We start from the raw sequence: 11586 nt of genomic DNA, 5'->3' as shown, positions 1-11586 counted from the left end.
GGGCTATAAAAGTGGCTCCGGCGCCCCCTCCGCGCCTTTAGCCCCGGGTGTCTGAGAGGAGAAAGATGCATCGACTCCGCTCACGGGCCTCCACGGGGATTTCTGCCTTTGCCGCTAGTTCGCCCTCCGCCTGCTTTCGCCAATCACCCCCGCTGCCCCGGCCAGAGAAGTCAGCCTCGCAGAGGCGTTGGAGTAAAAAGGGCTCCTGCTCTTCCATCGGCTGATTGTCGCTGATTCCCGGGCGGGGGGGAGCAGAGAGACCGAGACCCGGAGAGGGGCCGCGGGAGCCGAGCCGAGCGCCGCTGCGACCATGCCCAAGCCTAAGAAGCGGGGGAGCAACCACCAGCGCGGAGCCGGTGAGTGCGGCTGGGCCGGCGGGTGAGGGCGCGGGGTCTAGAAGGCGTTTCCTGTGGCCGCGGAAGGGTCGCCCTGTCCGGCGGAGCCCCGCCTCCCCGCCGGCGGTGGTGAGCCACAGGACAGGCGGGCGCGGCCGCGGGGCTCTCGCTGGCCGGGCCGGGCCGGCCGAGTGACAGGAGCCGTCCCTGAAACCGCCACCTCACGCCGCTGCGCGCATGCGCCGGGGAGCCGGGGCTGGCGGGCGCGGCCGCGCTGGCGCCGCCGGCGGCGATGGGAGCGCCCCAGGGCAGCGGCGGCTCGGGCGGCCCGGCCGCGGGTCCGCCCGCTGCACCACCGCCGGCTGCCGTGGCTGTGTGTCACCGTGCCGTGCCCCGAAAGGCTGCTGTGTCTTTAAAGATCCCCTTAGTCTCAGTCTAAAATAGGTTATTACAAAATAAGCAGTCTTCATACAAATGCCGAATGTGCGTGTCCGAGGTGGTGATGCTTGGGGCAGAACGGAGGTTTTGTGGGGTGGTGAGAAATTGCACTTAAGGCTAGCATAGCTGTGTGCAGCATCGGTTTCTAATACCAGTTCTTCAGGAAGTGAGCAATTTATAGGGTGTTAATGCAACTGCTCTTATTTTACTTTGTGAAGGGCTTGCTGTTTTTCTTGCCACTTCTGTTGAATCCCTGTTTGATATCAGCAGCGAGAAGGTGGCCCTGTGAGAGCTATGAGCTTCCAAGTTTGTTCGTTCCTGCATTAGCTGGTGGGGTTGTTTTTTGGTTTGGTTTTTTTGTTGTTGTTGTTTTTTTTTTTTTTTTTTTTTTTTTGGGTGGTGGTTAATGATACAAGTGGATACAGCTATAAACAGCAAAACTTCCGGAGTGTGACTAATTTCAATGGAAAGCACTTGGACACTGATCCAACTGAAAGTTGATTCTGCCTAGATAAAAATAGTTTTTTGGGGTCTGGGTAATCAGGGAGTGTGCCTGAAGCTCGCACAAGTAAGCCCTGTGTGCAGCCTGCTAAATAATTTAGGAAAAAAAAATGGTGGAAAGAATAGAATTCAGAGTTCTGTAAATGATGTTTTGGGAACTGTTGGAGAAATAACTGATATAAAAAGGGAGGTAAGCACTGGTAAAAATACTGCTTTCTTCAAAAAGTCTGAAGCTGCTGCACCAGGGCCTTCTTGGTCCTGAGAGGGAAAACTTCTATCCCCTGTTGAAGTATTTGATGTTCTGGCTTGTACTTGTAATTCAGTAGTAAAAGAGTTGGACATTGCTGATGGTGCACATACTACACTTAATCCCATAAATCCTGCATGGAACTGGGTAATGTATGTTTGCCTAGAAGCTGAACTTAGACTGTCTTGAAGTTCCTCAAAATTAAAAAATAAAGACTGTGTGGCAGATTTTTTTAGGAGCTCATTATAACAATTAAATTAACATAGACCTATTTTTAAAGCATAGTCACAGAAAACTGCATTAACGTGAAGTTGATTGTAGAAAGATCCTAAATTTAGAGTAGGAATTTAGCCAATATCTAGAGTAGGAATTGGACCAGTATTAGGCGGGCCCTTGTTCACTATTCACAAGTGATCTTCTGGAACAGAGCTAACTAAGCCTTCAGAATAAGGGGGAGTAAGGTAACCAGCAGAGGATGGCTATGTTTTTTCTGTGGTTCGCTCAGGGAGAGCAAATCTTCTCTGGGAGGATTCAGTTCAACTTTTGGTGCTCAGATCTTTCTTTTCCATGTGAAAAATGACTAAACTATTGTATTCATCTTTCCTTAAGGTGGTCAGCCCAGAAATGTGCAGCCTTTTAGTGATGAAGATGCTTCAATTGAAACTATGAGCCACTGCAGTGGCTTCAGCGATCCTGCTAGCTTCACTGAGGATGGTAAATTCTTTTACTTATATCTATTCATCTTTTAGAAACCTAAAACCTGAGCTGACTTTAGTAATTTTAAGTAGTAGACTGTAAGTAGCAGTAATGAAATAATGACATTACATTAACACTGTGACGGTTAATCCAGTGGCTATTTGTTTGGTAGGAATATACTCCAGGTTTCATGAGCCTTGTGAAACTGTCAAGCTCTTTTCTATTAGAATAGACTATAGATGCAGAGACAATAAGATACAGAGTGCTGATATAGAAACAATATGAATTTTAAGGTGAATTATAAGACAGATTTTCATAACAGGTATTTGAAGTAGTAAGAACTGCAGAAGAGTTTAAGGTGGGAGGAGTCACATTTGTTTTGAGCTAGATTTGTGCTTTGTGTCCTTTACCATCGTTGCTTCCTGAGCTGCTCTAATATCATTTTGTTGAGAGGAGGGCACCTGAAAGCCGCTACAGGGGGATAAGCAGGGAGCCATCTCTGGATACATGCTACTCTTAACTGAGCTCCTGTTGCAGAGGTGTCTGAATTGATGCCGTATAGGACAGGCTGCTTTGACTCATTGCATCAGCTGTGAGCACCGCGCTGTGCTCCAGGGGTAGATGTAGTGGACTGGATGAAAATGTGTTGTTGAAAGGATTGGCTGATAGTCATCAGATGGAGAAAATTCATGTAAGATCTGATTTGCTCCCTCATTTATTCTTGGCATAGGTAAGAAGCAGATTTAGAAACAACACAAATGTATCCACAGGCCAGTTTTTATAAAAGTATTTTAAGGTGCAGTCTGATGTAGTAGTTTTAACACCATTATGCTGGTTTGATACTGCACAATTCTGTAGCTGTTGTCTTTGTTAAGCTGCTTTCTTATTAATGCTGAGAACATTGTCTGCTAATGAAATGTCTGTCAGTAGGACTAAATTGTTTCTTCTGGATTAGGGCCTGAAGTTGATGAAGAAGCCACTCAAGAAGACTTAGAATACAAGTTGAAGGGATTTATTGATCTTACATTGGACAAGAGGTATAGTCTGCTTTGAAGAAACACATTCATACATTTTCTCGTTTTTTATGATTTATTAAGGAAAATACACATCAAATGTTTTTCTATGTTTGAGATTTTTACTCTGGGGATGACTTCTGGATCTAGAAAACCTTTTTTCCTTCTCCTGATTTTTTTTCTTAGGATGGGTTAGACTTTCCTAAAATATTGAAATAGAGTGACTTTGTTTCTGACCTGCAATACTACTGTAAACTGAGTGTCCTTGAGTAAGGAGGCAATTCAGAGCATTTCATTTCTTCATGGTACTTCTGTGGATTACTGTACTGTTGGGTGGAGACAAATATAAACCGCCATAAAGCAAGGGTGGAAGTTAGCTGATACGTGCTGATTTCAGGAGGTCTTCTTTCTCTCTTCTGACAGTGCAAAGACAAGACAAGCAGCCCTTGAAAGTCTGAAAAGTGCATTTTCTTCTAAAATACTATATGAATTTATCATGGAAAGGAGAATGACTCTAACTGATAGCATTGAGCGCTGCATAAAGAAAGGTAATGAACATGCATGCTATTAGAAAGTAATAATCCCTATGAAATAGCACATTGTTTAAAAGAAATTAACATTGTGAATGTTCTCTCGTACTTTACAGAGTGCATAATAATCTAGGTACCATTACTTTTAAAATTCAGGTGTCACTTTTAACTATCCTAGGAAATTAACTGAAATTAGTTTCTATCTGTTGGTTTCTGAATTTCCACTTACATGTTTTCAGGCTGTTATCTTTAAAAGATTAAAGGAGGAAAGCAGTGCAAAAGGTGATTGCTCATCACTGTGTTAATCCCTAGGTAAGAGCGATGAACAGTGTGCAGCTGCTGGACTGGCGTGTCTTCTGTGTGTGCAGATGGGGTCAGGAATTGAGAGCGAGGAGGTTTTTAAGACCCTTGGTCCAGTTCTGAAGAAGATTGTCTGTGATGGAACAGCCAGTATCCAAGCCAGACAAGCTGTAAGTATGAGAAATGTTTATATTTGCCAGCAGGGACAGAGGGCTGCTTTTGGCCAGCTCACTATTGTGTAATCCAGGACTAAAGGTTACCACACTAGTGTGTACTCATGATGTTGACATATGCCGCGAATGATGTGTGGCAGTTTTCACTGGCTTAAAAAGTTCTACCTGAAGGTTGAACATGGTTCTCTTCTTCAGCTGTTACATGTGCTGCATTGTCCAGTGTCTGAATTCACTGTATTGCAGCTTCCTTACTGCAGTTTTGGGGTCCTAGAGAAAGTTTTCCCACTGAGTGATGTATGCTTCCTGTATTAATTTTATTTTGTTCTTGAAATCTAATTTTATTCTTAAAACAGGAATATTACTGAAGCACTTAAATTTATTTCTGGTAAAGTCGCATATAGTGCATCTGGAAACTACATAAACAATACACCCATACTACCAAAGGTGGTTTTTAATTACTTTTGCCCAGTCATTTTATTTATACATCATCAGTATGCTGGAAATAGTGAGGAAAGATTGTCCAGATCTCTTGCCAAAAGTTTTACTTCTTAAACTTGAGATTTGACTAGTATTCTCCAACTTCCCTTTATCATTATGTGGCTGGCTATTCTGTTTTAGTCAAGCTATAGCACAACAGATACTGTCAGCTGCAAAAAAGAGGTAGTATTAGTGTAACAGCAGTTATTTCTACAAACAAACAAAAGCTTTAAAGTTTGTCCTGTTCAAATGCAGTTTTGAGTCCTGTGTGGTTGATGCAAACATCACTTTCAAATGTTTTTTTTCCTTACTCTTTGTAAGAGAAATAGGACTACAATACGGGTCATAGGGAACAGATCTGCAGGAGAAGTTGGAAAGTTTCAGGAAAGGCTTTTAAAGGGCAGATTTTTCATGTTATTTAATTGTAATTGAGGTCAGAAGGGGAAAATATTTCCCACACCTGTGAATAAATGTCATGTAAGTATCAGCATAATTTCTGCTTGTAAATCCTAGTGAGATTGAAAATCATTGGGTGAAAAGAATGCTGTGTGTAGTTTTTTCAAGGGCTTTGTAAGCTATTTAAAATAATCATGAAAAGTGAAGGCTTGTGAGTAGCAAATGGTATAAAATCATCCTGAGAGTAGATGGAAGCTGGGAGCTAAGTATTACAAAGAAGCCGAATTAAACAGGATTGGAAACTTCTAGACTCTGCTAAGGTTTTAATCTCAAGTTCGTTACTCCAGATGTTTAATTTCAAAGGTTCCAAGTTTGAAAGTTTTGTCAACTATAACATTATTGTCAAATACTGACACTTTTTTTCTTTTGTGTCTAGTGTGCAACCTGCTTAGGGATTTGCTGTTTCATTGTGACGGATGACATTACGGTGAGGATGATTGATACCTTTCAAATGTAATAAGCTGACACGATGAAAATGTGTGACTCCTAAACCACTTCCGTTGTATCTTTCCCTTGTACAGGAGCTGTACTCTACTATGGAATGCCTGGAAAACATCTTCACAAAGGCCTATCAGCGGGATAGAGACACTAATGGTGTATCAAGTACCCATAATACTGTACTTCATGTCAGTGCTCTCTTAGCATGGACACTGTTGTTGACCATTTGTCCAGTGAATGAAGTGAAGAAGAAAATTGAAATGTGAGTATCTTTCTTGGAAAGTGGAGTTTGTAATGACTCTTTAGATCCAATGAAACAGTGCTAGTAAAATTTAGATTTTAATGGAATATGACTTACTCCTTAGGCACTTGCATAAACTTCCAAGTCTGCTGTCTTGTGATGATCTCAACATGAGAATAGCTGCTGGAGAAACACTAGCACTTCTGTTTGAGCTGGCACGTGAAACAGATGCTGTAAGTAATGTCAGCAGCTAAATCTTTCATTGGGACAATGATGAGACAAATCACTTAACCTGTGTTGCATAGCACCCTGAATCTCAACAAGTAGCAAATAATTCCATGGTTTGTGTTCCCTCTAGTGAGTCTGTCCCAGTCTAAGTGGGTATAGCAGTAATTCACTATCAGTTTTTACCCTTAATTTCTGTATTGTAGAACAGGACCAATATAATGAAATGCATCAAATCCTACTTAATGGCTAGAAATATGGAATGCAAGATTTAAAATAGAATAAAAAGATGTCGAGAGAGATTCCAGGATGATACGGTATTTACTGTAGTGGGAATACTCATCAGGTGCTTGTGCAGACAAGTTTGAGTAATTCACAATTCTGCTCTCACTGGCAAAAATCTATCATCAGGTAGAAAACATGTTGACTTTTAAGTATTGTTTTTTCAGTATTCTTACTTAGGCAGCTTGAGAAGAGTAACTCGTATTGCATGATGGTTCCACAGCATTTGACTATTTTAGTCATTTAAGAGCTAGGCAGTCATATTGAGGGGGAGATTTTTTTAAGAATTGGCACAAATCTCGCACAGCTCTCAGTAATACTACACTTGGTGAGATTTCTTGGTGTTTGCTTTTGAATTGGATTCGATGCAAGCTGCTCAATATTAACTTGTCCACAGCTAAAGTTGCCTTTATGTTCTTCAATATGCCATATTAATTTTCAGACTTTTTTCTTGACAGCACTGAAGGAAACAGCCTCCCTCTGCTTACGCATGGCACAGTTTGGGAGAGTTGCCTGAAGGGCTCCCAGCTCAATCAAGGCTGCTGCGCTTTGCTAGAATGTTGTCTAAAGTGAAAGGATAACTCCATTTAAGTCAGGAATCATGACACACTAGCACAGCATAATCTGAAACAATGCTAAGGCTTCTGTATAAATGCAAGCAGTGTGGATTTGAGTCTCTTGGCTATGGAAGTCAGCTTGGAAAGAAAAAAATAAATGGAAACCACAACTTGACCCTTTATTTGGTCACGCTGTCTGCAAGTAATTAAAATCTTAAAGTGTGTTAACAAATGAGACTGTATTCACTACAGTCTCTTCTGTTCCATTGAGGAAATGCCCCTTTAATCATTACAGATTATTTTCGTTGAGTCCTTAACAATCAGTGCAGATTAAAAATACTTGATGTATTTGCTTTTGACCAGTTCCTTTCAGAAAGCATGCAGTTAGCTCACTCTTCACAAAACATTCACATTAAAATCCCCACAAACCACAAAAACATGTTTTACATAAGTTTGTGTGCATTCTTACTAGTCTAGGTGAACTGCTGCTGAATTATTAAATGCAGTGGAAAAAAATATTTATATATATGTAAAGCACATATTCATTAATAACACTAAGCTATTTATTACAGTTTACTTAAAGTGTTTTGTTAAGCATTAAAAAAAACCATTTCCATTTCATACAAGACTTATAGCTAAATATTCCATACTGTCAGTCTAATAGTGTCTCATGGTTTGCCTCCAGCAGCATGAATTCTGTGCTAGCAACATGAAAGTACCCTCAGCTTGTTGACAGGAGTAGTTCAGCAGATCTGTTAAACAGTGTGACTCTCTTGGCATTGTGGAAAACAGATTGGCAGGTGTATATGCACACTGATGGAGCTGTATACTTCACATGGCTGACCAAAATAGACTTTGTTAGTACCTTTCCTGGTAAACTGGGTGCTGTGTCTTCGTTCTTGCTGGTTTCAATGCTGCAAATGGAACTGCAGACGTGTTCTCTGTCTTTTTAAATGAAGTAAGAGGAGAGGTTGTAGAGATCTATATGCCCAGAATTTAAAGAGATCAATTTTCTTACTTGTGGGGAAAGAGGTTAAGGCCATAAAATAAAATCTAAGAAAATCTAAAATTTTTTTTTTTGGGTAACCTAGGATTTCCTTTATGAAGATATGGATCTTCTAACAGAAAAACTAAGAGCTCTGGCTACTGATGGAAACAAGCACCGGGCCAAAGTGGATAAAAGAAAGCAGCGATCTGTCTTCAGAGATGTTCTACGGGCTGTTGAGGTGATTCTTTTGTCTTAGTTACAATCTAGACTTACACAATACATAGTGTACAATTTAGTGAAAATAATCTTATTATTAAACAGAATTACTGTTTCTGTGAAAGAAACAGGAAAAAGGTATTTTAAGTGAGATTTCATATTCTGATCACGTATGTGTAATAGAACTGCTTTTTTTTTAAGGGATGTTGGACAAAGATACTGGGAATAGTTAAACATTGTGTGAGCTAAGGAGAAGGCTTGCATGATTTGGAGTCACCTTTAGGATTCTGCCTGTAGAAGAATCTGAATCACCTATTAGCACTTGCTACATTCCATTGTTCTGAATGTAGTTACTCGTACCTGTAAGGTAGAGACTAAATGAGGCTTACAGGCTGACTTAAAGGTGACTTCTGTGCTCAGAACTAGTTTTCCTGGTGATAAGTCTAATTCTTTAAGTAATTTTGAAGATGAAAGTTGAGTGTTTATTCTTTAAAAAGCTTTCTAATCATGAAGAATATAATCTTCAAGTTCTGCATGAGGTTTGACTGTAGGTGTGCATCTGCTTTATGAACAAATACTGTCTTTATCATATGTATACTGTGTTATTTGGAAGGTTTTGCCTTGCCGAATTTATCAATGAACATAAAGTTCACTGAAATGTATAAAATTCCTAGTACAAAAGACAGTTTAAATTAAAATGATAGATGGTGTTCCCTTTGATTTTTGCATAGGAGCGTGACTTTCCTACAGAGATGGTGAAGTTTGGACCCGAGCGCATGTATATTGACTGCTGGGTTAAAAAACAAACTTACGAGACATTCAAGGAGATTCTGGGCTCGGGGATGCAATATCATCTGCAGGTGAGCTGCTCTTTCTTTCTCAGCCTTGCTCCCTGTCTGGGTTCTTTGATGTAATTCAGTTTGAATTACAAAATCCCGAGTAGAACTTAGTGAAGTGATGAGCTTTGCATTTGAGATGTTAAAAGACAGCACTTTAAAAAAACTAACTACAGTGAGCTACAGCAGTCTGGGTAAGCTGCTTCTCAGTTGTAGCCTGGGTGTGCTAGCTTAGTAATCGACTTCTCCAAGAAGTAAGAAATTTAAGCTGAATATCTTTTTAGCTTCAGGGGTTTTCCTGAATCCTTATGCTCTTTCAGCAGTGTGGTTATAGTCATCTGGCTGCTATAAAGCTGCATGCCTCCACCCTTCCTGTTCAAGCCTGTAAAAGAAGGGCAAAGTTTTAGTTCAAAAATAACGAGTACAACTTGCATCCCAGTGATGACAACATTCCAGAAGAGAAGGCATAAATCTTTATCTCTGTTCTGGGAACTGCTTGTTTACTAGTCATCTGTTTACATATGTAACAGGAGCCGGAGCTGTAGTTCAGGAATATATGTTCGCAAGTTGCTGTGATAATCATGGGGTTAAAATGTTCAGTCCTGTGTTGCACTTCTCTGTGAGGGAGGGAGCTCAGGCATGTAGCAGGTTTTTCAGTTTTTTCCAGTACTACTTTCACAGCCAGATGTTTTTAAACTGGTGTGTTGTGAAAACATACAGCTCTGTTCAGCTGCCTGATTTTGTGTAGAACAAGGTCTCATTTGCTGGGACAAAAATATCAAAGGAGGCAGGAGGAGCTGTCTTCTCAAGGTGGCAGTTTTTACTTTTAGCCTTATTCTGGTTAAAGGAGGAAGTGTTCTTGACTTAATTGCAAAAGAGATCGGCAATTTCGCACAAATCGTAGTTTTTTTTACTGGGACACTTGATATTTTGCAGTAGTCAACTTTAGGTACTTTAATTAGAGGGGAAACTGATCATTTGGTGTGTTTCTTGTCTAGTCAAATGACTTTCTTCGGAATGTGTTTGAGCTTGGTCCACCAGTAATGCTGGATGCTGCAACTCTTAAAACAATGAAGATATCCCGTTTTGAAAGGGTAGGTTGTTGCACCTTAATGAATTTTCTTCCTACTTTAATTACTCCTGCACTTCAGAAGCTGTCATTGTTACGCTTGTCACTGTAGTTCTAAGAGTGCCTCATTGTCCTGAATGAAACCCAGCCTTACTTGTATGCATCTGTGAGCTCTTAGGTTTTCCAATGGGCACATGTCTGCGTTTTTTCCAAAGGGGTCTGAAGGTTCATGTGGTTGCTGATGGGTATTAGATTAATGCTCCACACGTGTGAAACTTGGTCTCTTCTGAGAAATACATGGTTTTGGGGAGGGAACTAGAGGAAACTCTGGGAACTGAGTCTTTATAAAGACAGTATCCGAAACTGCAGTGTGAAATGGGCACTAGGAGGTTGACCTTGTTCTGTTGATTGTGCATGCATTAATCCTGTTTATAATCAAGTTTAATATGGAGGTAAATGTAACCTACATGGTATCTGCTGGATGTTAAAGAGTGACTGGCTTCCGGAACTGCTCATAGTTAAGCCTTTCTTATACAGGCCAAGTTTCTTTTAAATATGTCTATATCTATCTGTGTATATATATATATAAAAACACACACTAAAATTAGCCTTTGATGCAGAGATAGCATACTGTAACTTTCAGAAGGCCTACTAGTTAACTTCAAAGATTAATAAAAGGATATTTTCATTTGTTTTGTAACATGAAAAATCTTTGAAGGGCATAAGCATTATGACAATATGTAATTGTTTTTTTTTATTTTGTAGCACTTGTACAACTCTGCAGCATTCAAGGCTCGGACAAAGGCTAGAAGTAAATGTCGTGATAAGAGAGCAGACGTGGGGGAGTTTTTTTAGATTCCCTTTTTAATGGCGTTCAACTTTCATAATTGAAATAAATTTGTAACATTTGAATGAATTTTTTAACTTCTGTAGTCAGTTTGCAGTTGTGCACAGGTTTGTTACATAGTCTGTAAATACAATGAATGTTCTTGCTTAGTTGTGTATACACTGTATATAGATTTATGTAACAGTTGGTGCAGGGATACATTATAATACATTAGCCCCCAACTAGGTGCAAAGATAGATTACATGGTAACTGATACATTAAATGGGGTGGATAACTGTAGTCAAATGCTATGTGTCAGATTGGATACTTTATATAAAGTAATTCATTGACCAAGTGTTCTGGTAAGAATGTGCTAATATGAAAAGATGACCATGTTTGTGTGAAATTATTTTAGTAACTTTTTAAAACTCTCTAGTGGCAGACAGACAAGAAATTCTTATGTAAGTATAGCTTTATCCTGGCAGAGACTATGAAGTTCAGTAACTTCTACTGATGGTCAAGTAGTGAATGATAAATACTGGCCTCCATGTAAAATGAAAGTAAGAATCTTGTGTTCTGAAACTGAATATTTAATTTTTGGAATAAATGTGTTTCTCACTGCTTGCTCTCTGTGTAAAAGTAATTACTCCATGAATGAAAAGCTGTAACACTGTCGAAACCTAAAGGTTGAAAGGGGTGGATTTGCTTATTTGCTGGTTCAGACATCTGCTTGAGACATCTG

The 11586-nt window shown here is 39.9% G+C and overlaps 1 protein-coding gene across 1 annotated transcript; it reads left to right on the top strand.

Annotated features, from left to right (window-relative positions):
- The first annotated feature begins 281 nt into the window (after positions 1-281).
- On the top strand, positions 282-11465 carry IFRD1 (interferon related developmental regulator 1). The gene is made up of 12 exons (XM_014871183.2): positions 282-356; positions 2131-2235; positions 3173-3254; positions 3654-3778; positions 4073-4230; positions 5543-5593; positions 5688-5866; positions 5970-6078; positions 8001-8135; positions 8845-8973; positions 9948-10043; positions 10784-11465. The coding sequence occupies exons 1-12, from the start codon at positions 311-313 to the stop codon at positions 10871-10873; spliced, it is 1305 nt and encodes a 434-aa protein (XP_014726669.1). The 5' UTR covers positions 282-310; the 3' UTR covers positions 10874-11465.
- The last annotated feature ends 121 nt before the right edge of the window (positions 11466-11586 follow it).

Source organism: Sturnus vulgaris, chromosome 5, assembly GCF_052056855.1.
Source record: "Sturnus vulgaris isolate bStuVul1 chromosome 5, bStuVul1.hap1, whole genome shotgun sequence".
NCBI classification, from domain to species: Eukaryota; Metazoa; Chordata; class Aves; order Passeriformes; family Sturnidae; genus Sturnus; species Sturnus vulgaris.
Note: the sequence above shows the minus strand (reverse complement) of the source record. Positions and strands in the feature narration are given on the sequence as shown.

Bases quoted from the DNA above. Each gene is read 5' to 3' on its own strand.
- IFRD1 (XM_014871183.2), top strand. From the start codon at position 311: ATGCCCAAGCCTAAGAAGCGGGGGAGCAACCACCAGCGCGGAGCCG. The intron at 2,236-3,172 runs GTAAATTCTTTT...CTTCTGGATTAG, and splicing joins TGCTAGCTTCACTGAGGATG to GGCCTGAAGTTGATGAAGAA. The intron at 8,974-9,947 runs GTGAGCTGCTCT...TTTCTTGTCTAG, and splicing joins GGATGCAATATCATCTGCAG to TCAAATGACTTTCTTCGGAA.